The sequence below is a fragment of the Lycorma delicatula genome, chromosome 5 (genome assembly GCF_047948215.1).
Source record: "Lycorma delicatula isolate Av1 chromosome 5, ASM4794821v1, whole genome shotgun sequence".
Taxonomy (NCBI): domain Eukaryota; kingdom Metazoa; phylum Arthropoda; class Insecta; order Hemiptera; family Fulgoridae; genus Lycorma; species Lycorma delicatula.
The window spans coordinates 138,468,564-138,494,567 of NC_134459.1; the positions used below are offsets into that span (position 1 = coordinate 138,468,564).

Sequence of the window (26,004 nt, forward strand, 5' to 3'; positions counted from 1 at the left end):
TACTTGTTTTATTATCCTTTAATTTTTGAAACTATGATGCTCAATAAAATAAAGCGATAACCAAAAAGTTTATTAGCAACAAAATTTCTAAAAAATATTTTCGACTTTTTGAAAATTTGGGGACTCATACATCAGGGACATTTTTTAATGATTAGAATATTCAATAAAATTCATTTTAAATAAATTAAAATCGAAATTTAGAAATATTTTTTTTCGATAATTTTTTCAAATTTGGTAACTCCCGTTTAGGGGAGGTTTACAGGACTATAAAGGACTAATTTGAAGGCCTGTTGCTATAGAAAATATAGATATAAAAAAACCCAATAATTCTTTTTCTCAAGGATGTACAGTAAAAAAAAATAAATATACATACTCACTTTTTTGGAAAGGGGGTGAATATTAAATAACACTTTTTGATAATTTGTGATCATGATAAAAAACATCAACTTCTGTAATAAATTTTTTTTGCTGAAGTGCACTAATAAAGATTTGAAATTTTATTTCGGCCAAAATAACCCCACCTCTTTTTCAATTTTTTTTTTTTTTTCAAAAAATGAATACTTACCGCGGAAGGTAGTACCCGTCTAGTATGAAGAAACTCGGTCAACTGGACTTATGTGAGAAGACCAAATGCAGGCCAGTATACATACATACGTACGTATACACGCACAAACGTCTGTCTGACAAAAATAGATTTTTCGAACTTGGAAGCATTAGATGGAATAAAAGGTTTTAGCAGATTATTTACATTTTATTTTTTTTTAAATGTTTTCTTAAGGCACAAATCTTAAAATAACTTAAATTGAACTGAAACATTCAATAAATTATTTATAATATTATTTTAAAATGATTTAATGCAAGCAATAATACGTTATATTATGAAATGAGAGCTGAAATACAACTACACAGACGAATGAAGTGCAAGGTGTGTTCAGTAAGATAACAGAACAATATGTACCCGTATTTTATCAAACAATTACATTATCAGCCCAAATAACGTCGGTATTTATTCAATTTTATTAAAACGTACGATTTTATAAACTAAGATTTAACTTTTAATAACAATAATTTCACATTATACGGTATTAGTAAAACAAATAAAAAAATGTATATATGCAGAACGTACCATGCCAAACGGTTATTAGAATACAACAATAAACAGTAATCAAAACTGAAGAATCGTTTAAAAAAAGGAAAAAAAAACTACATGCGCATTTCGATTAATATAAATACTCGTACATGATCAATCATTATAGCTTATTTAAATAAACGAAAAATCAAGCAAATAAATGTTTATTTACTATTAAAAAATTAAACGAATGAAAACTCTTACATAACAACAACCTGAGTCCAAACAAAAAACAAAAGTTTGATTTACAATACCACCCAACTCTAAACTTGAACCTATCTTGTATTTTTAGAGGGATCAGAAGGACTGATTTTACCCGATGGACATTTCAGTCATTATGCTTATTGCGCCTCCGATAACACAGCCTAAATCTGTTCACATGCAACCTCTTTCGCTAGATTACAGCAGCATACACATTTTTACAGGTGCCGGCTTCCTAACACTGCATTAACCTAGCCGATTCTAAACTATTATCAAAAAATCCAAAGTTAGGAAGTAAGGAAAATTGGATGGTTAGTGAGAAAGAAGGATAAACTAATACAAGAAACGCAGTTCCAGAGGAAAGATAAGACCCCTTCCAGACAGAGTGCTTATTCTCCATAATCCCTGTGGAGAACGGGACATTCATACCCGTAGCGAACAATATATTATTTATCAATGATCTTGCGTAAATCGGCTTAAATATATACTGTGACAAAAGTTATTTTTTTCATTCAGAGATTAAAAGAGGCACCCGAAAAAATGTACAGGATTCCTATAAGAATAACTTCATCCATATCGTAATTATGTGATATTAGAAGTACGAGTATAACTGAATTCAGTCAGATCTTCCGCAAGTTACTTAACTAGAGATACACTCGGACCGAGTCGGGTCGAGTTTTGTGGTCCAGCCCGACTCGACCCGAGTACTGAAACCTCCAACTCGGCCCGAAAATAACCTGTTCAGTCCCATCCTAAATTAAGCCACACCTTCCTTAAAAAAAATTGTTTTCTAAAATCAATAGTAAAATGTCTTAAGTAGACGTGATCAATGTTTTATACATAAAATGGTTATGTTTTTTAAAAAAGCACAATTTTATTTTTCATAATTTCTAAAAAAATTTTCATAATTTCTAATTTCATAAAAATCAAAAATGTTTTAAATTCTAAAATAAAAATAAAATATGCACATGGACTGGTTTAAGGTGGAGTCGAAGTCAAATAACGTCGCTCAACTTTTCGCGAGGGAATTTCTCAGGCAGAATGCCTGGAAATTATGAAATTTAAAAATTAAAATATGTAACTGTCTCACCCCCAAATTGTCTCTGGGGAAGACTATTAAAACTGTCCCATACATCTGATTGGTTTTTCTATAATGTTTAAAAGTGGCACTCTTTCAGAATTTAGCCCCCCCCCCAAAATTTTTCTATTTTTTTTTAACTATAAATGACGAATCGTACGTATATCATTTTGAAAACCCAGTTGAACAGAATTGAAGGGTTTTACCAATATTGTATTGCCAAAATAACCAATAAAAGTGTGTCAAAATAACCAGTCTATAATTAAAGTGAATATCTACCTATTATCTATTCTTAATAGATAATTAAAGAGGCTGACGTCATTTGCTCTAATGCATATTCATAACGACATGAAAATTAATTGATATAAATCTTGTTATCGATAGGTATACTACGTATACATCGAGATGAATTTATTTTATAAAATAATGGATTAATTATAAATATTTAAATGAATAAACAAAGAAAAATCAATTTAATTTAAATTTTCGTCTTATTATTTTTGTCCCATCTTATATTATTAAATAATTTTGATTAAAGTTGTTAGGACTAAAGTAGTTATAGTCCGAGATAAAATTTAATTTAGCTTCTGGAGTCTCCTGAAAAATATTACAGCTTAATTTTTATAAATCGACATAAAATCAAAGAAGCACTTTTTTGTTTTGCCAAAACCGTCCCTTTTTGCCCCTTTTACAGCAATACTAATGATTGGTTAAACGAATCATTATTCAGAATATAGTGTGTTCAATAAAAATGAATGAAATATTATACACTCAACCCAATTAGAAGAGAGTAGGAATATGTGACCCCTTGCCCCTAATGCCCCCCCCCCCCAAATTCAGTTGCTGGATCCGCCCCTGCAAAAATATGAGGAAGATTTGTTCAATTTGTTACTTTAACATATTAGTGAATTTCATCCTGTAGTACAATTATCATTTGGTAAAATAAGTATTGTATTGTATTTATAAAAGTAATTTTAATTATGATTTACAATAATAAAATGTATTTAAAAATATATTATATGCATTTTTAATTATACTCTTCTTTCTCCAAAATAATTTTATCTAATTAAAAAATAAATGCATTTTTAATGAATTATGATACTGTAAAATATTACAAGTCTGTAACTTAAAAAAAAAAAAAAAAATTGAAAACTTTTGGGGGGAAATTCCGAAAGAGTGCCTTAAAATTTTATCCCAAGCCTGCTAGAATGCGAGAAGTAAACTTTCATATTTTTTTCCTTTTTTCTGTTTAGCCTCCGGAACCACTGTAAAGTATTACTTCAGAGGATGAATGAGGATGATGTGTATGAATGTAATTGAAATGCAGCCTTGTAGAGTCTCAGGTTGACCGTTCCTGAGATGTGTGGTTAACCGAAACCCAACCACAAAGAACACCTGCATCCAAGATATAGTATTCAAATCGGTATAAAAGTAACTGCCTTTACTAGCATTTGAACCTTAGAATTCTCGACTTCGAAATCAGCTGATTTGCGATGACGGATTCACCACTAGACCAATCCGGTGGGTTAAACTTTCATCAGTAGTGGAACAATCCTCCTTTTATCCCAACTGCTGGACGTTTCCTTGATATTCATAAATATCCCTTCCTAAATATTCATTCATAGCTGCACAGGATTTGTTTGATTATAAGTCGGTTGTTTTTGACAGTGGTATAGTTTTACAATGTTCGGATCTAAAGGTACTTTACTTATTTATTTATTATTTACAACTAAATATTTATGAGAATAGCACCAGATCAAGAATAACCCGTTCTACTTTTACAGTAGCAATAAATAGCTGCAGGAAACCTCATATGATTTCTTTCTAAAACAATTTTGTAACGAGCAAAACTAAAAAGGATCATTTCTTTTAAACTTTCACACTTTACGCCCACAATAGTAGAATGGAATAAGACTCCAGATTAGAGAAAATTAGTCAAGTTTCATGACAACGTATACCGGTATTGTTATTGTAGGTAAAATTCCGCTGGCGTCGGAAATTCGAGCAATTCGGGTCAGCCCATCGGGCTTCAAGCCTTGCTGAAATCGCTAACTTGAATGGAGGATAAAACTGTCCGACCGAACTTGAAACGAAAAAAGTCCAGCTCGACCCGAATTCGGGCTGAGTCAGGCCGGGCTCGAATTCGAGGTCCATCTCTAAACTGAACATAACATTTTGTTTTCTTAAGAAAGTTTTTTAATTTTTTATTAATTCACCACATAAGTTCCAAGCTTCTGTATAGGAATATGGGATATTATTGTAGCTTATGAGAAATGCCATATGTCTGACTGGCATTCGAAACCGGGATCTTCCGAATGAAAGGCTGAGATGCTATCACTACGCTACGGAGATCGACATTTGACTGTTAATTTTTATTACTCTACATGGGCTGTTTGCAAAGAGGTTGTATGTATTTTTTTAAATGAATTTTAAATAAATTTTCATAATTTTTTATTTCAAAACTACTGATTAATAATGAAAATGCCCAATTAATTGTTGTTTTAGAAATTACGTAAAGCGGTTATTGAACGCACTCATAATTATTTTAATAAAATAATTTAAAATTAAAATAAATAACATTTTAAATTATGAACACAAACAAATTAATAATTTTAACAACGCACGTACGTACGTAAAAAAATAGTCTCTTTCAAGATTACCTATTACAAGCGGACTGAAGAAAAAAGAGCGCTTACTGAAAAAATAAATAAATAAAACAAAAATAATTATATTTTATTTTCATAACACGTCTGAATATAATTAAGTATTAAGAAAAGAAAAAAAACAGTTTCGTTAAACTGAACACGCGCTAACAATATAATACAGCAGTTTTAGTGATGAATAAAAAGGAAATAGTATTGTTGAGAGAAGAGACTGTCGGTCATATTGCCCCTTTTAAAAGGAATACACAACGAACGCATACAAGACACAGTGGAAGCAGATGTTTAGATGGATGTAATAGTCATAGTAGACCGACTATATCGCAGTAAAGCAAATTCACTAAATACAGCCCTCCTCTTTCTCTTTTGATTGTTCGTTGTGTTCATGTATGCGTGCGCGTTCGAGTTTTGTTAGTCAGTGAAGGAAAAGGAAGGGAAGACCATAATGTATGAGTTCAAACAAAGATGACTGACTAAGAGAAATCACAGTCAAATAAACAAAAAGAAAGAACGTCGGTGGTCCGAGTTTTGCTTTTAAACAAAGAAAATTCATACACAGACAAGAAATTTGATTACCGTTTCTTCAATTTTTAAGCCAACGTCTACAACTTTAATTGTTAAAAATGAAACTTCGGGTATTAAAAGTCTATATCACAAAAATGAATCTATATCTATTCGCTAGTTAATAAATAAACAATGGTTTAAATCTTTTTAATAAAATACAAAATTTCAGTTGTTACCAAATCCAAAAAATTTAATCACTTTATTATTTTTACAAATAGTCATGTAACATAAAACCTGTTGGGATTATAAATTTTATAGCAATCAGTGTTTTTTTTTTAATACACTTTATAAAAAAATACTTTACCGATAGATCTCTTGTAAAATCATATAATAGGCTTTTACCATATCTTGAAATAATGTCTATAATTCTTTGACCATATCTTGAAATTAAACAACTGATCTAAGCCAATCGACTGGCTGGGCTGACTTCAGGAAATCGGCTGAACAGCCGACTGGCTGTTCAAAACGTTAACTTCCATCGTTCCTTCCTACGATGGAAGTACATTAATTAATAGTTTACTTTGATAGCTAACTACATGGAATCTCTCAACATTTTTTTTCTCAAGAGCAATGAATAATAATTCATTTACAAAATCAAACATTTTCCATCGGACAACTTAATATACTGTATCTCGTTAATATTCAGACTAAAGTAAGAAAAATATTCCGAGAATACAACAATAAACTATCTCAAACAGAAAACAATATAAATAACTACGATGTAGAGAAAAAAAACAGGATTACAGCCTTATTTAAGTTGGTAAAATTCATTCCTGTTTCTTAAAGTAAAATTTTATGACCAAATCCATCGAGGACATTTATATTAAAAAACGTGCTGGGCTCGCATTTAATTTTAACTTTTACAATTAATGTAATATTTCTGAAAGTTTAATCAAAATCGTTAGTGCCATTTTTTTAAGGATTTTACCTCGCTGAAAATCTATGTAAATATTAATGATAGAACATACTAAAGTTAACATACACTAATTTTACGGCCACAATCCCAGCAACAAAAACATACTTAAGATACATTAAAAAAACATTCTTTTACTCTGAAACCCCTTTTCAAAACTATACATGGAAATTTTGAATGAATATTTTCTTATTTACTTTCACTATGAAATGTTTGAAAATAATAACCAAACAATTAACAATTAGTGGTTCAAATGTAGGTTTCAAGAAGTGGCACACGTTATAAAAATAATCATGGCTTTTCCGCAATATATCTTTTAATAAGTAAAATAATGTTAATCAAAAATCTATACAATTACAGAATTCAATAAACATCACAAAGTACAAAATTTACGAAAAATATAGGTCAATTCAAAATATAGTGCACATAAAACTGACGCAAGGGCAATAAGACTGACAAATATCACGCAGCTAGAATCCTTTCATACAAATAAAATCGTATTTTTTAAGTAGCATATTCTTAATATCATCGTTTTTTGTCAAAAATGTTTAACGGAAATTTGCAAGCACATAAGTCTACTTGAATTGCCTTTGGATCATAGAAGCGGTCATGGGTAGCAACTACGTATAAACAAGAGATAACAAACGATAAACACACCTGCAATTACAGGCAGGCGATTAGCTCAAAGACAAGCATTTCCAATGGAATGAAGAATAAACCAATCAATGAATAAATAATGTTAAAGACGAAGGAATAATAAGAGATAACGGTGAGAAATCAAGAAAACATTTCCAAAAGCAAGATATTTGATATCAAAATAACTGCCAATACGCAATAATCTTCCTTCATGTGTGAGGAATGGGAAGCGACTGTTTTCTTTTTTTGTTGACGAAAGTAAACAAAAATTAGTAATAACGTAATTTAATTTCCAATTACACGTTCATATAACTAAACGTTTTTTTGTAAACAACTTTTGAACAACTTTGAATGACAATTTCAAAGCAGATTATTAATAATATTTATTTTGGAAGAAAAAACATATTGATCCGTGCTAACGAAAGAAACAGAAACGTAAAACTGAATTACTCGAAGTAAAATTACAGAAATAATTATGTAAATAAATAACTGACTAGGATTTCATAAACATTTCATTCTTTCCATTCAAACTATAAATAAAGCCTAATTAACAAACATTTACCAGCCTTGCGAACTTTTGAAAAATTTCATTATTTTATGATCACAACACATGGGAATACACCACGTGACTATTTTCAATACGGCACGATAACTTACTAAATGTGAAAAATTATTAATACACTAAAATAAATCATTTTACTCGGATATAAGATTCTTACCTAAATTTTCAGCAAGTAAATTAGTCAATACGTGAGGACATTCTGTTTCTAAAGCAAAACAAAACTCTTTAAAAGCATCAACACCTTTACGGGATATAAGTTCAATGAAAACATCACCTTTAACACTTTCATTTTGTTCGTTTAACACTAAATCTTCATCTAGTGGACTCAAAACACCTTTTTTAACAAGTACGGTCAAAATATTAGTTTTACTTAATTCACGAACTATCGTATTTTTGTGTTTCTCTAATAAACTCACTACTTCACTTGTACCCGCCATTCCTACTAACACGAGTAAACTGTGTGTTTTGAAAGTTTACAAGGTTACTCCACAGCCATTATTATTTCATTCATCCGTAAACACGCTCAGCACTAACGAAGTTAGACTAGGTTGTTTATTGTGCCGCGATCTGTTATATTCTCTATGAACTAATATTTATTTTCCTCTTTAGAAAATACTTTATTTATAAAATTCTACCTTACTAACAAAAGTATTAAGATATAAATAATTGTTGTTACTTAGGTTTTCTGAGAGATCTTTAAATAATGCATTGTATTAACTTCAACATTTAACTAGTACAACATTTTATATTTACGAAAATATTTTTTCATCGAATTTGCTGTAAAATAATTACGCTTACATATTACGAGAATTTTATGGTTCTATTTTAAATAAAATGTAAAACAAAACTAAAAAAAGTTCCATTTAATAAGTTCAAGTCCATTCTAATTTTTTACTAACTTTTGTTGCTAGAGACGATTCTAACCTCAATTTTGTGTTTTTGTAAAATGTTGCTTTTGCTGGCATGAACATTGCTTGTGTTTGTTATGTAAAAGTTAGTGATATTTTTTGTATTCTTAATTGAATTTATATCTACCTATTTAAAGACATAAAAATGCCTTCAGATAATGAATACGAGGATTCAAGTGAAGCCGAATCAGGTAGACAATTAATATAATCGAACAAGTTACAGTAATGTTTAGGTTAAGTTTTCGTGATTGATCAAATTCCTCATTCAGGAACATACATTTGCAAAATTAAACTACTTGAAAATACACAAAAGTAAACGCAGTAAAATAACTTTGTTTTCAAACTGTTCACCTTCAGCTCAACTGTAAATATGTTACAAATTGCCATACAATAAGGGAACTTGCTAAAGTAGATTTTAGTCATACAAGTTTAATTAGGTATTTAAAAATATAATTCTTTTTATCTAAAGTTATTAAAAAATTGGGCCGCTGTTGTAATTTCAGTTTTGTAACAATCATTGGTTAAAAGATTGTTATTATTTATTTAATCTAAATTGACATTAGGTGATAACAATATTGCCCACTGAATCTTGGATTTAGAACACTGGCTTAAGAGTAACTGTGCAAAATATTGTTTAACTTGGTTAATAAGTTTAGACCGATCTTTAAATGTTAACTGTTTTGAAAACGTTAAAATAGCTATAATATCAAAAAATATTTTAGAAAAAATGTCATAGAAATTGAATAGTATAATATCGCAGGTACAGTGAAATTTCCTTATTCGCGATTTCGTTATTCGCGTTGCAATATTTTGCAATGTCTTTTCTATATTCGCGGCTAAAAATTCCGTATTTGCGTTCATTACATTATGTAGTGATATTAAAAAATTAAAATATTAAACGATTTAATGGTGCAGGTAGAGTATGAATGTGAAGAGGTAGAAGGTACGATCCCTGAAAAACATTTAATGTTTTCTGAGGTTAAGTTAAACGCTTAGCGAAGGCATTAAACTACCCCATGATCTTATACAGTTTTATTTATAGATGCTGATCCATCTTTGAATAGAAGCTTAATTTTTAAGCCCAAAATTGAAGATGCCATTCAAGAATACATAGAACTTCACATGGATTTAAAAACAAGAACAAGATAAGAAAAAATTACAAATTTTTGTAAATGCAAACCAAAATACTGTAGTTCAGTTTTGTAAATTTCCTTTACAGTAATCTTAGTTTTAGTATACATAGTACTGTAGTGCTGTTTTCTTGACTTTTTAAGGCGATTACTGAGTACGTTTGAACATGCAATACCGTTCTCTAATACAGTACATACTGTACATATTGTAGTGAGTTTTTAAATCAAACAGTTCGCTAACTGCTTATGAGTAAATAGGAAATATCCTGTATTTTATTAAATATTTTTTGTGTAATGTACCTATTTACTGTACTAAACCAGTACTTATAATTAATGTTACTGTCAGTATTTCATCAATAACATCTCTCTAAGTATGCATGATTTTTTTCATTTTACATAGAACCTAACCAATCTTCCTTAAATGAGTATTAGTTCCATTCCATATTCTCAGTTTTCTGTATTCAGTGGCATTTTTATGGTTTCTAACCCCCGCAAATAAGGAGATTTTATTGTAATTATGGTAATAATAACAGGAAAATATGATGAACTAAAATCTGATACATAACAGTAGATTAATTATTCTGAAATTAAAAAAATACCATTGTGCTGTTACTATAACCTAAATATCATATATAACCTAACATGAAACACATCATTCACAAAAATTACTTTGTCATTCCTAAGAATAACAGACATCTGTCAAGCTTACTAGAGAATTTAACAAGTGAAGTGGTTTCCCATCTTTTTTAATTTTGGGTGACTTTATTCTTTCAAAAATTACTAGCAGTAAATTTTAGTTAGATTATATTAATGATAGCAATTAAATAATGCTAAATAGCTTCTTCATTGCTGATAGGACAGCATCATCGCTGATGTCTTTGACTATCCTGAACGATGTATCTAAAATAAATGAAAAAACATTAGATTTGATACTGACTAATGAATCTGATTGTGTATCAGTGGTTAAAGATTAACAACCTCTTGCTAAAGAAAACTTGTATCGTGAAGCATTAAATGTAATTATCGGCTGTAGTCTTGTTTCAAAACAATGCTTCATTAATAATATGAATTGTAATTTTAAAAAAGCAAATTTTTAGAAAAAATAGTCAAATCAATTGGAACTTTGCTAAATGATTCATTAATATAGATCTAGCTGTTGTTCAATTTAATCTTAAAATTCAGTTAATATTTAACGTAACAGTCCATCTAAGTCAAAAAAGAAACGTTTTCCAGTATGGATGATAAAAATTTGATTAAAATGATATTTAAAAGTGAATCTTATGTAAAATGCAAATTTACAAATGAATTTTATGTGACAAAATTTAAACAAACTAGGAGGAATGTAAAATTTAAAATTAATGAAGCTTATTTGAAATATATTCAGATAAGATTGTTGAAAATGATGTGAACATTGACTGTAGAAACTAATTTGGTTTTTGTTAAGATTAAATATTGACAGCGGTGGTGAATATTTTTCTGGTAAATGTTACTTAAATTACAATGACAAAATAGCATAAGGTTTCCTAATTACCCTTATATTGTTTATTCAGACTTCCCAGAAAGCTTTTTAAGAGGTTAATAATTTTAACAATTATGTTTTAACAATTTTATGTTCTGTATGTTTGAGTCTTATCTGAGTAGTAGACAGATTTAAACGACTTAATTAAAAAAAAAATATTTTTTTTGTAATTTTATATAACTTGGTTTTAATTTAGCCCTTTGTTGTTTCTAATTTTTATTAATGGCTGTGTTGGACAGTCTGAGTTTCTTATATTTGCTGATATTAAAAATTATTTATATCTGTTTGCTTGTTTGATGATGCTGAACTTCTACAAAATAATCTTTAAAAAAAATATATATATATTTTTTTTTTATACAATAATTCATTTTTTTATACCTAATCACTATGCTGTACTGAGGTGAATTTCTTTTATCTTCTATCTTTTTATCTTCTTTATATTTTTTTCTTTCCTGTTTATATATATATATATATAATTTGGTTTAATTAGTGAATTAATAAGTGGATTTACATTTGTTTTAGATGCCTAAGGAAATATTATATTTTGTATTAATTTTTCTTTTTTCTATAATTTGTGTATTACTTCATTACGTAGTATTCCTATCTTTTATATGTATTTGATATACATTTTTTATGTATAATTATTATCTATGCATTTAAATGAGTAAGTGGATTTATTCTGCTGTGTGTCAATAAACAAGTTAATCACCCACCTTCTTTAGTGAGAAATATATAATTTTACTATCTGTGAAAAACAGTGTATTATGTACACTGTCTTCTTTTAGTATAGAAAGTGAGTATCTTATAATATATTAAGGTAATTGGTTAATTTTAGTGTAGCCCTTCAGAAAATAGAAAGTTGGTAAAAAATTATGTTAAATTAAAATATTATTGTAATACATAATCAAAATTTATGTAGCTGCTTTTATAAGACCATGGTTATGGATCTGATATTCATTTTTTTGTATGATTTCATACCAAAATTTCTTCACCTTTCTTATTTCATTACATTTTCTGATTGCTATTTCTAGTAATCAGCTACTAAATTATAGCTATTAGCACTAATTTTATTGTCTTGTTTTTAGGACAAGAAAGTGGTTCTGGATCAGAGAGTGATTCTGGTTCTAGTCGTAGTGGTAGTCCTGCTTCTCAGAGGGTAATAGCAACACCTGGAAGAGGTGATGGAAGTGAAAGTGAAGGTGCAGCAGCTAGTGAACACTCTGGTAGTCCAGCAGCTTCTAAGACATCTCATAGTCCATCGCCTTCTAAGACATCTCATAGTCCATCACCTTCTAAGACATCTCGTAGTCCATCACCTTCTGAAAGATCACAGAGTGCTAGATCAGAAAGTCCTGTAGGATCTGCACATTCAAATAGGTCACCGAGCCCTGCTAATTCTGAGCAATCAAACAGATCTCAAAGTCCAGCAAACAGTGAACATTCAAACAAGTCACAAAGCCCAGCTTCATCAGAACATTCTAACAGGTCTCAAAGCCCTGTCAATTCTGCCCATTCAGGTAGTCCAAAAACTGCTAGATCTGGTAGTCCAGCAGGTTCAGCAAGCCCTGCTAGATCTGGTAGCCCGGCTGGATCAGCCGCATCAGGGAGCCCTAGAGCAAGTCCACAATCTCAGCATTCAGCTACAAGTCCTGCTCATTCTAATGCATCTGGCAGTCCTGCTAGATCTGGATCGCAGAGTCCAGCTCGTTCAGAAGCCAGTCAAAGAACAGCCAGATCAGCTCGTTCCCGTTCTCGTTCTGTTCGTTCACATTCACAGTCATCTGTACACTCACAGTCACATTCACGAAGTCACTCTCGTTCCCGATCAGGTAGTCCAGCTCCTTCAGAAGCCTCAAGAAGTGCTAAATCTGAAGCATCACAGCATTCAGAACCAGAAGGTAGTCCCAAGTCACATAGATCAGCAAGTTCTAGAAGATCTGGAAGTGCTCATTCTGCAGCTTCTGGATCTCCGAAAAGCAGGACCTCAGGATCCCCTAAAAGCAGGACCTCAGGATCTCCAAAAAGCAGGGCTTCTGTATCTCCAAAAAGCAGGGCTTCTGTGTCTCCAAAAAGCAGGGCTTCTGTGTCTCCAAAAAGCAGGGCTTCTGTATCTCCAAAAAGCAGGGCTTCTGTATCTCCAAAAAGCAGAACTTCTGTATCTCCAAAAAGCAGGGGTTCGAGATCACGTTCACCAAGTCCTGCTGCAAAAAGTGGAAAGGAGTCAGGTTCTGAACATGAAGAATCTGGTAATTAATGAAATTTATAATTAATACTATAATTAATATCCGTTAAAAGTCTGCATCATTGGCTTATTTCGTAGATTATGGGTAACATGAATAAATTATACTGATTACTTAGCACTATATACTTATGCAAATCCATAATTACGTACAACAGAATGTATTTTTTTCAAGTAAAAATGTTAGTTATCAACAAAATTAGTGGCTCTTGCATTGATATTTGAGTTTAACCCTCTTCTCAATTTATTTAATAGTTACCAAGTCATGCAAGTTTTTGTTTTATTTTATGTACAACTGCCCTAAACTGAGCCAAATTCCATAAATCAAAAAAAATAAGTAAAAAAAATTTTAAGTAAAGTTATATATATATATATATATATATATATATATATATATATATATATATATATATATATATAGTATATATATATATATATATATGTATATATATATATATATATATATATATATACACTTGTGTGTATGTGGAAGGCTACATTCCTGTAATGATTGCAGTGCAAAATTAAATTTAATAAATCAAAATTAACAATTTAAAAAAAGAGAAGAAGCAAAACAGAACTCAGAAAATTCAAAAATTCATTCGCACCCTACATCAAGATAGTCCAGGTAAATTAAAAATCCTAAACAAATTCATCAAACCACATTGTTAAATGGAGGGTTTTCTCTATAAACTGATCTATCCCTTGGGTGCTGTAACAGAGAATCAAACCTGGTATTAAAGGAAAGCCCAACAAAATTATTTTTTTCAATAGTAACTGGTCATCAGTTTGACTGCTTTAAGTTACCATAAAATGATGAAAGTAGTGACGCCCTATCTTGTGCTTATACACCTCTCTAATCTCTTGTAACCTAAAATGCCATATTTTAAATAACAGAAATTCCATTTCAAAGCTCCCAATTCAAGCGTAGTTGTAATATAATAAATTATACATTAGATTGTATTTATATAGAAATATCCATATCAGTCTGCTGGTACAAGTAAGAAAATGTTAAGCAAAGGTTCAGTTTATTTTCTGTGCCCTTAACTATTCATACTTATATGTTTTATATTTAGTTATGTTTAGCCCCGGGGCTGAGTTTAACTTAAATGTATGTCTGGCCCGGGGGGGAAAAAAAGTTGTATGTTTTAGTGATCCTGTGTCTATATATCAAATATTCTGATATATCATAAAAGACATTATTTGTGTAAATGTATGTGTACACATATATATTTATATAACATGTGTACGTATTATATGTACACAACATACATATATATATAATGAACACAATATTTTATATTATGAATATGTGTGTATATATATATATATATATATATATGTATATGTATAATTTTTTAGTGAAAATTTTGGTTTCTTTTTCTATAATATTTATAATACTTTTCTTTACAAATATTAAATCATAATATAAAATTTAATGAATGATGTAATAGTAGTTTGTTTGTGCCTTAAAATATCTGTTTTTTCTAACTAAATTTCAGATACATTAATTTTTATTGAATTTTAATCTAATGAAGTATTGAAATGTTTGATTTTAGTTAATTGCTACATGTCTGTATTAACAACTGATCCAAATTATAGTGAAATGTTTATACATATACACACATCAATGCTGTAAATAGGCATTCACTTATAAGACACCAGTCATTCCCAAAAACTCATCTCATGCCTGATTTAAAAGGGAAAGTGACTAATTAAGATGTTCTCTACTATCTTCTTTTCTAAACTGAATGCCTTGTTTTTTATTAACATATTAAACCCAACAAAATGTAAATGATGTTCATTCATGTCAGAAAAGACTCTGATTAGTGCCACTTGTATGTCAGATGTTTCACTTACATCACAACCATAAGAAAGACTGATACAAATAGTATAAAGCAGAGAAATTAATATATCCCTTTCTAGGAGAAACTATGCTATGTAAATATGTTAATTTTGTTTGTTGCTTTGAACTACCATAGAATAAAAAATATTCTTAAAAAAATTTTACAGGATCTCCCATTTCATTTTTGTAGGATATGATTATTGCATTAAATAATTATTTTTATTGAACTAAACTGAAATAGGTAGAATATCTAGGGTTTAATATGCAATTTTATAAATATTACATATTTTTTCTCCTACTTATAAATTCATCTAATACCAGACATACCAACTAATACCAAGAAAACTTAACCATTATCAAGTTTTCAGTGTTTCTTTTATATATAGATATACATATATATAGAGAGTGAGAGATAGGTTTTTTAATAATTTATTTTTATTGAATATTAATAGGTCCAGAAAGAAGGGCAGATGCAAGTAGTGATGAGGAAAAGGCAGAAGAAAATCATGCAGATTCAGCTAGTGATACAGAAAGGTAACTAATATAACAAAATGTTAGTTGTTTGTAAAAGCAGTAATTACTGTGTAATAACTTTTTTCTCTTAACTCTACCATCTACATTATGTAGATTACAGCTAGCATTGTAATTTTTTTCTGTGTTACAAAGTGTCCTAGAACTGAATATTTTATAGTTCACGCATGAAACAACTTACTTCTGAAACCTACGATCAAAAATTACTATACAAGCGAGATTAAGTATGCCTGTTCCTGAAAAATAATTAGACAGCTGACTTAAAACTAGTGTTTTTTTACTTATATTAGCTGTAAAAGAAAAGTTCAAAAAATTATTACTTAGAACATTAATAAATGTTATCACTTCCATTAATAAATTAACTATCCACACATTTCTCACCTTCATTAGTTTCACTTTCATTGAAACTTTTCAAAACACTTTAATTATCATCCTCATTCAATTTTTTATCTTTTAAATCATTACTATTAATTACTAGATTAATCCAGTTCAATAATAATTTGAATGTATTCAAGCAGGATTACAAATGCAAATTTGTTAGAGTTCAATCACAAAAAAATTAACATATGAGAAAATCGTTTACTTTTTCAAAAAAGAAATTTTCTTTTTAAGAAAGAAAAAATAAATAAATGCTAGTTGAAAATGCCGATCTCTGTGGCACAGCGATTGCATCTCTCTCTCTTTCATCCAGAAGGTTCTAAGTTCAAATCCAGATCAGACTTGGGATTTTTCATACAGTAAAAAATTTATCTTTCGTTAGCTACTGGAATAAGGCAATTAGCCAATACTTACTAAAAAAATTTTCAACATTTGATTGGCAGCATAGCTTGATTTTTTTTTCTTATTGACATTCATTTTGTAATACAGGTAGCACTACTTGTTCGTTTGCAATGGGTTAACCAAATCAGAAAATTCAAAACTAAATATCAGTAAAAGAAGTTGTGCTAAGTTTATCAATTACTGGAATTACTGTTTTGGACTGATGATTGAACATTAGGTTATCTCTGAGAGTGAAATGAGAGATAATAAAATTCTAATGGCTGAAGCAATGTTTATTTACTTTAAAAAAAAAAAAATAATTTATTTGTGATTGCTTTTAGTGACTCATGACTATTGTTAAGTTAAATTTAATAATACTACAGTATATAGACGAAATAATGGTGAAAAAGTTTCTTATTAATAAAAAAAGATATTTATGTGTTGATTTATGTATAAAATTACATTTTTTATCTTATTGCTGTCTTATAACATTTTTATTTATCTTTTTAAAGGTCAAAAAGAAAACACAATGTATTAAGTGACAGTGGTTCAGAATCTGACAGTAAATCTAAGGTAAAAAAGAAAAAAGTTGCTGTCGATTCGAATAGTGAAGCGAGTGGGGATGAACTAAAAGAATCAGGTATAATTTTACTTCTCTGAATTAATTATAAAACAAATAAATGCTAATTTAATTGAAAATTTATATTTTGGTTTTTAGCTTTAATTCCGTACTTTTCAGTTTTTCTGTAAGTTGGATCTGATTATGAGAATTGTAGTTCTACACAACATGTTTTAAAAAAATATTAGTCAAAATATTATAAAATCTGAGAAGGTAAAAACAAGCCCTGCAGGTGTTCTGGGCATCACTGAATATTCCCAAATTACATACAATAGAGGTTAGTTGAATCAGTAACAGGTTGTCAATAAATGTGCGACTGTACACTTGTTGCTTAAAAGTCATAAAATGATGCTTTTTGGATAAAGAATTTTCATTCTTAAACATTATTTTAAATAAGAACTTTTATATAAATTTCATGTGACTTTGAATTAACTTAACAATTAACTGAATCATTCATTAACTGAGAGTTGCAGTGTACAGCAAGTGATTTGCTGCATTTAGGATAATCATTTGTTTGTATACCCGAAAATGACAAAGTAAGTGAGAATTATATTCTCCTGCTCCTCCCATTATATCAACCAGACAACTCTTATACCGTGTAGTACACATGTCTCACACGTCTTCTTTCAGAGCTGTTACACACAGTAGGCCATCTGGTTAGGATTTCTTTCTTACAAGAATTAAAACCTCTCAACTACGATAAAAGCAGAGTTATGTTGGTGATTTCTTACTCTTTGCCATGAAACTCAACTGATTTTGGAGTTTCTTTTCTTTTATATAAAGCCGGTTTCAATCGGGTAATTATATAAAAGCATAGGATATTAGAAAATAGCTGGCCAAAAATGCACCTGGGCACCATTATATTACATTAACAAAAAGTTGATGTGTGAGGTTCATTGTCAAGAAGCCTATCCTAATTGGTCCAATATTCTCTGCAGAGTGTTACCAAAACACGTTTTTCCTAATTTGATAAATAGAGTGTCATTAGTTTCAGTAAAATTATACCCATGTTCCATAAAAATTGATGAATTTACTCAAAAACATTTTTGGTGAACAACAATTGAGTTCATTAAGTTGCCTTACAGCCCAGACCTATCACATCTAAATTTTTTTTTTTTTTTAAATAGGGTACATCATGCCAGTTTTAGAACATTTAAAATAGTCTAAAAAATTTAGAAATTTAGAACACTGTTGAAAATTGTTCTATTGTAATTTAACAAAATAATAAAATCACTTGCATAGTAGAATCAGATCCATAAATACTCAAAATTATAGAATTAATTGTAAGAGTATATGAGGGTCAGTGAAGTATGAATCGGGGACAATTTTACATTGTACAGGAGATCTTTTAAGACTTAAGAGTAAATCTTATCCAGTTTATCCCAGAGTGCTAACGGCTGTGTTAGGCCTGATGTCGACATAAAGGAAAATCACATCTCCGATTGACTGATGGCTCCTTTTGTTCCTCTGGAACACTTTGGAAGAAACTAGCAGTAGTATGGATCATTTATTTGATGTTTGTAGAGAAAATTGATGAGCAATACACATTTTCAGTCCCAGAAGATGACGGTAATGACTTTTCCAGATGATAAATGTCTTTTTGCTTTTATAAGGCAACACTCTCCACTACTCCACCACTCCATACTTGTTGATTCTAATCAAGAATGGACCCATTTCTCATACTCATACCCATGTCTCATACTTTGTGTTATTTTGTTATACTAGAAATTATCTTTCACACTTGTCTTTGAACAACTACTTTGACTCATTTTCTACGCTTCACCTCCTACTTTAAATTATATGATACCATATCCCCAAATTGTACATAGTCTAGTCAAAATTTTGAAGCGTTTGATCCTCATTCATGAGACTTCACAATAATACATTACGCATTCTATAATGGAACCTGTTGCTCTGACATGATGTTACTGACCAAAGAGACGCGAATGTCGGGACAGCTAGAGCATCCATTCCTTCCTCACATCACTACTGTCAATAACCTTTGCATCAGTCTATTTTTGTTTGTATGTTAGCTATGAATACAAAAGCCTGGGTTATATTTGATTGATTCTCATACATTGGTAAAGCTAATAGGTACTTAAAATAAAGACCATTTAAGAGCACACAAAAATAAAACAAGTAACATTTCAACTATTGCTAATCCACTCATTACCCATGGACATAACATAACAAATACAGAATTGGTGGCATTCACAGAGGTTTTCTGCCATTAATATTGAGCAACAACAGCATGCTATTGGCAATTATTATCAGTGTCTAATAAAATGTGGAAGTAGATGTTGCTTAAAATTTTATATAAATAAGTAATCAAACTCTGTATAAAAAGCCATACCGTATTCATGTATCACATGAATTATACCCGGTTGATTATACTGTCAGGTTCCACTACTGTCAATAGTTTAATCAGTTCGTTCAGGAGAGCCTTGAAGTGTTGGATAAAGTATTTTATACAGACGAGGCTTGGTTTCATTTAATTGATTACGTTAGCAGTCAGAATGTTCGCTACTGGAGCTTCAAAAATCCTCACATCATCCGTTCACGACCTCTACACCCACAAAAAATTGGTGTGTGTTGTGCAATTTTCCGGCGAAGAATAATTAGCCTCATTTTCTTTGAAAACATTCTTAATGCAACAGACCTGTACCAAGAAACTACAACACATTTATTGAAAATTTAGAATTTAACGAGAGAGATTTGTGTTTTCAACAAGATGGGGCAACATGTCACACGGAAAGCGCAACAATGGACCTTTAGAGAAATTTCTTTGGTAAAGAGTAATATCGAATGGCTTACGGCCAGCTAGGTCACCTGATCTTTCTCCTGAAGATTTTTTCTCTGGGGATATCTAAAAAATTGTGCGTTTTAAAATAATCTACACACAATCGAAAAACTGAAAGCCAACAGAACTCAAGAATTACGAGAAATTGGAAGTAGTACACTTCGGAAGGTCGTGCGGAATATGAAAAGGCTTCAAGATTTGCATTGATGAAAATTAAAATAAAAATACTCGTACATCATTTTATATGTTTAATAATTTAATTAATATTTTCTACGAAACTTTTTTTTTACATTTTAATGTTTTCAAACAAAATAAAGGTTATTATTATTTTTAAAATAAAAATATTCTATATAATGAAAAACTGAGGAAAATTCAAAAGCAAGTAATAAAAAAAATACATACTTAAATTAATAAAAATAATTAAAAATATAATAGGGAAAAAAGCAACGATAAAATTTTAAAGTTACATGCAGAAATATAAAAATATCGTTTTGTTTTTATTTTTTTAAATTAAAAATAGAAAAGAAAGAAATATTACAGAAATGAATGTTGAATTTTAAAAAAATTAAAATTCATTTTTTTAATTTAATAAAGATCTATATCATTGAAAGCCACTAAAAGAATTAGTCAACCAATTACAACGGTAGCAAGGGAACACAGTGGTTGTTAAAAAAAACACAAGAACGGATTTTGATTTAGTGATTAATAAATAAAAGAGAGAAATAGACAAATTAAATTTCCATGAGCAATAAAGTTGTTAAAGAAAAAAATATACTCTGTTCTAAATTATTCAACATCATGGTCTAACACGAGATATATATATATATATCAGCTAAACTAATGTTAAAATACGACCTTCCAGTTCATACAAAATGAATAATAAATCTATAAATGAATAATAATAAATAAGCATTAACAGTGGTCGTCAAACGTTTAAAATTATGCCGACATAACGTCCTGTCATTATGAATATCTCCATTGTTATCACCGTTATTAAGATTATAACGTGCATTTTTGAAGTTCCTGATGATGTAATTGTATTCTGAAAGCGCTTGAACGTATATATAAAACAATTTTTGGTAAGTGGGGTTTTTAATTATATAATCATACCAACGGGCCATGTTTGATAAAATTATTATAAATCTTTTATCATATTTTATATTACTATTTTTTCGTTAAATTACACTTTTATAGATTATTATTATATAATTGCCAGACATTAATTTACATAGGTGTACAAAATATAATGTCTTATCCCCCAAAACGGGTGGGAGGCTTTACAATGTATTCTTAAAATGGTTTTACGTTTATTAAACACTTTTATTGCCGTAATTAAAGGTTTTGTTTATAGACAATGAGTGTGGGCACTACTGTATTCTTGTTGCGAATTGAGTATCACGTGAGAGATCTGTTCGCTTGTTGAATTGTGGGAGGCCTATCCAAAATTGATATCAAAAACAAAAGAAAATGGAAAGTACGCGATAAAACTGTTTTCATATTTAATTAATTAGCAAATTGTATTCTATATCTTATTATATTATCACTAAAACTGAGTTTTTACTTTTAAAAGCTATCAATTTTGCGCTTCAGTCTCGACGAACAAGTTGTTACGTTAGAACTACATTGAGCTTCGACTACGCAACCGATTTTTTGTCGTGTTAGGGCGGTTTTTGCACCAGATCTTAAATGATGCATATAAGTTATTAAAAGTGCAGATAGTTATATCACAGGAACATTTTCATGACAAACCATCGATCATTGACTGCTTATATTTTAAACTCTGCGTCCAACATTAAACGTCATTGTAGTATGTAACACCTTTGAAGTTTTATTGAACTGATCTTCCATCTTTGGATTTCTTTGTTTAATACACAAAAAATTGTTTGACGAATAAAAAACATTAAAATAAAAAAAGAAAAATTATTTGTGGCTTATAAAAAATATGTATTTATAATTATGGTTATGTTTTCTATACAAAATTTTAGATTACTTATTAAGATATTATTCCAGAATCTTAGAGCTAAATAATTTTAACTACTTAATTTTGGAGTAGTTTTTAAATTTGTCTCTTAAGCGGTTTCAGGTATAACATTTTTTAAATTTTATTAACAGTTAGTAAAATCACTGATGATAACAACGAGAAAAATTTTACTAGAAATTTTAAAATCTGATCCCATTTTAGTAGAAAATATAAACGTCGAAAGTTTTTATATTAAAGAATTTACATTTCTATCATATGTATAATGCGAAATTCTATTAGATATATATATATATATATATATATATATATATATATATACAAAAATATGGCCGCACCTAAGAAGCTTGAAGGCTAAATGCGTCCCGCGAATCGGTCACTCTTTTAGTGGCTCATGATGTAAATGATTAATTTAATGGCTTAACTCAACCGTAGTCGATATCGTTTAACTTTTGTGATTAATGAGAAGCGGTGTACTAATACAAATGAAACAGAATGATTTTTGTGATATCTTTATCGTTGATTAAATTGTCGAAAATGTTTTGATATATTTCAAATTTAAACAAACAAAGTAAATAAATAATATTGAATTTTAATTTATAATCGTAAGAATTGATATTTTATTTACATGTTATACGTAGGAGTATATCGCTTTGTTTACTTATTTGCCTTTTAACGAAGAAACTCTGGGTCTTTTCTCTTTCTCCCCCACATTATAACTTATTTTATAAGTTATTATTTCCTTTTATTATTAATAAGACCCCCCCCTTTGTTATTAATAAGTAGTATATGATTTGTATATTTAACGTTAATTAGACAAAGTGAACGTAGGTTATCTTTGGTTAAATTATGTTGATATTTATCCACCGGGTTGGTCTAGTGGTGACCGCGTCTTCGGAAATCAGCTGATTTCGAATTCGACAGTCCAGCGTTTAAATCCTTTTATACGGATTTGAATACTAGATCGTGGATACCGGTGTTCTTTGGCGGTTGGGATTCAGTTAACCACACATCTCAGAAATGGTCGACCTGAGACTGTACATGACCACACTTCACTTACAGTCACACATATCATCCTCATTCATCCTCTAAAGTAATACCTGACGGTGATTCCCGGAGGGTATACAGGAAATAAAAGTTTTGTTGACGTACGTAAAGTAATTGTTGTAGTACTCTTCTTAGGCTTATTTTATTTCTCGAGAATCCTATTTAACCTTTCATACTTATCAGCAGCTTTGGAGTGGTTAGCAAGTGTTTTTCTTTAAGATGAAATTCGTTTACGGTCGTTCTCACAATGCACACGTCGAAATCATCTAAGCCTGTTACCGGTTTGTCGCGAATTTTATATTTTCATGTTGTCATGAAAGAACTAGAAGCCTCTGATGGGTTTTCTAGTAATTTTTTTTTAATAAACCATTTTCCGTTTCCTTACACATTGAAGTTGCGGTCGTGATATTTTACACGCAACTGTTGTTCGTTCATCACACTTTTGAATCGGAATAATACACTTTCCCGTCTTTCCAAATTTGCTTGCTTCTTCTTTCATGAATTCGTACATATTATTAACTTCCGAGCTTGCCGACTTAATTTTTTACGAGTCACATCGGATTTAAGTTCATTCATCCTGCTTGCAACAACAGATCAAATAAAGGTCTATACTATATGCACACCACTAAAAATCCCAGAAAAGCAAAACGCGGCACTGGCGAAAAGACTCAACAAATGAACAGAAATTACTAATATTATTAATATTCAGTAGTAAAGCTTCCAACTTTAATAATGTTCTCTACAGATAAAATAAATATAATACTTGCTATCGATGTATGCCTTCACCCTTAGTCAGCTAATTAGAAGGATTCATTTATTCCAGTAACTCATGATTACAAAATCATTTCATTTTTAAAAAAAAAAGTGTTGACTTTACATTCATTAATTTTGTCAACATATGCATCATTTGTAATTTTTAATCGTTGTGCCATAGATTATAATAATTTTGTTAAGAAATACCTATAACATTTTAAAACTATAATTTAGGATAATTTTATTTTAATTGTAAATAATATTGTAAAATAAATTATACATAATACCGATTTGGGATAACAATGTGTTTGTTATACGTATAAGACTTACTTTTAATGTAAATTGTAAAATGATTGAGACAGAATCATCAACAGATTTAGTTTTCCGTTTTGTAACACCGATACGAGAAATGTTTGTAGAATATTTGATATACAGCATATTAGTTTGCTTGATTACTACTAAGCTTCAGATTTCTTTCCCCCTGCTATAACTGAACTTTAGAACTCTCGACTTCAAAATCAATTTATTTACAACGACGACTTTTATCACTTACCAACCCGGTGTGTATATTAGTATTTAATTACCGATTTTACAAAAAAAAATTGTAATCCATAATGAGATAAAAGAATTACGAAGCGATAAATACCATCGTTTATTTGATGAATTTTGCCGTAAAGTGAACTAATTAGATAATTTAGGTTATAGAAAATTATATAAGCAGGGAGAATTGTATCAAGAGAAAAAAGACAAGCTCATACACATACGCTTACTCGGCGTTTATTTAATAAATTGCTTAAATAATAGCTACAAAATTAATTGATCCTAGTTTAATTAATTTTGCACTTATTACTTGATCCAGCTTTACAAATTAGTTAAATTACTTTCTTAGTTATCAGCCATCTTATGAAATTAATATGTTGTGAATCTTTTTATTTGTCTTATTCTTCAACTTTCAACTTATTGTGTCAGAAAAGTGCTGAACCGAGATTCTTTTCTATATCTTACGTAGACGTATGATACTTCCTTCTTAAGTTGCTTGAATCGAAACAACACGTGCTTAAGTATTTCATCATCATATGGAGTCTACAAGTTGTGAAAATTTCATTAAAAAATATCTATTGTTTTATTTTATCGATTGAATGCTTTAAATGAAACCTCTTTTTGCTGATTTTCACAATAATTATTTTACATATTTGTTAACTGCATTTTATAAATTTAGTTAATTCTTATGTTATTTATTCGTTATTAATAATAATATTATAATACGACTTTGGAAAATATAATTTAGGTATATCGCGGTCTATATTATTTACTCTTATCAACTGTCTGTCATTTTCGTCTAAAAAGAAAATGAGAAACAACTGGAGGGGAAGTAAGTGTACTTCATTCATATCCCCTCAAATATTTCCTTCTCTGCGTACTTACACGTCCCTTTTAACAAACAACTGTCTACAGTTCCTAACTAGTTGTACGCATCCTGGCAGCTTTTCTAACGGTTTGTATCTTTTGACAGAAATCTGTTTACACGATATTAACTGTGACACTATCTTACTCGTATATTTATTACTCGTTTTATTCTAACAGGGTAAATGTATTTATAACATAGTAACAACACGTTTACTGCTTTAAATGTGTGTTTATAGAGAAAAAAAACAGATTAATAAATAAAAAGATTAGTTATAATTTTGTACGAAATACACGTTTTAGTGTTGCTTTTCTATTCCTTTATCTGTTCACCTTTCTCAGTTATTTCTTGAAATAACAATTTTGAAATTTCAGTCTGAGGGATCGGAAGGAAACAGTAATTGTATTCTACAAAAAATTAGTATTTTTTGTAATTGTTATTCTCTTTGTTATTTATTAGTTAAGGCTTGAAAGTTAATTAACTCTAAAACATCTCTGTTATTAATAAATATTCTTCGTAATCAATTTGGCAAAATAAATGCTTATATGCTAATTTGTACAGACAAGCTTATTTTAAAAATAAAACTTTTCCTAATTGTACAATTTAAGTTTTATTCTCAAAATAATATTTTCAACTATTTTATTGTTTGTTTTCATTTAAATTTTACGAAGACAATACTGGAAGTTCTCGAAGAATCGTTATAGAGATTAACTTAAAATTTAATGAT

The 26,004-nt window shown here is 29.6% G+C and overlaps 2 protein-coding genes across 2 annotated transcripts in view; one reads left to right on the top strand and one right to left on the bottom strand.

Moving 5' to 3' along the window:
- LOC142325405 (tight junction protein ZO-3-like) overlaps positions 1 to 8,187 on the bottom strand; it is a 981,859-nt gene extending 973,672 nt beyond the window's left edge. Inside the window, exon 1 of the mRNA XM_075367134.1 lies at positions 7,901 to 8,187. Coding sequence (XP_075223249.1) covers positions 7,901 to 8,180 — 280 coding nt within the window. The 5' untranslated portion in view covers positions 8,181 to 8,187. The remainder of the gene's footprint in view (positions 1 to 7,900) is intronic.
- Positions 8,188 to 8,673: 486 nt separating this feature from the next.
- Positions 8,674 to 26,004, top strand: part of Atu (Another transcription unit) — a 37,582-nt gene continuing 20,251 nt past the window's right edge. Inside the window, exons 1-4 of the mRNA XM_075367138.1 lie at positions 8,674 to 8,842; positions 12,386 to 13,546; positions 15,838 to 15,919; positions 17,188 to 17,315. Coding sequence (XP_075223253.1) covers positions 8,797 to 8,842; positions 12,386 to 13,546; positions 15,838 to 15,919; positions 17,188 to 17,315 — 1,417 coding nt within the window. The 5' untranslated portion in view covers positions 8,674 to 8,796. The remainder of the gene's footprint in view (positions 8,843 to 12,385; positions 13,547 to 15,837; positions 15,920 to 17,187; positions 17,316 to 26,004) is intronic.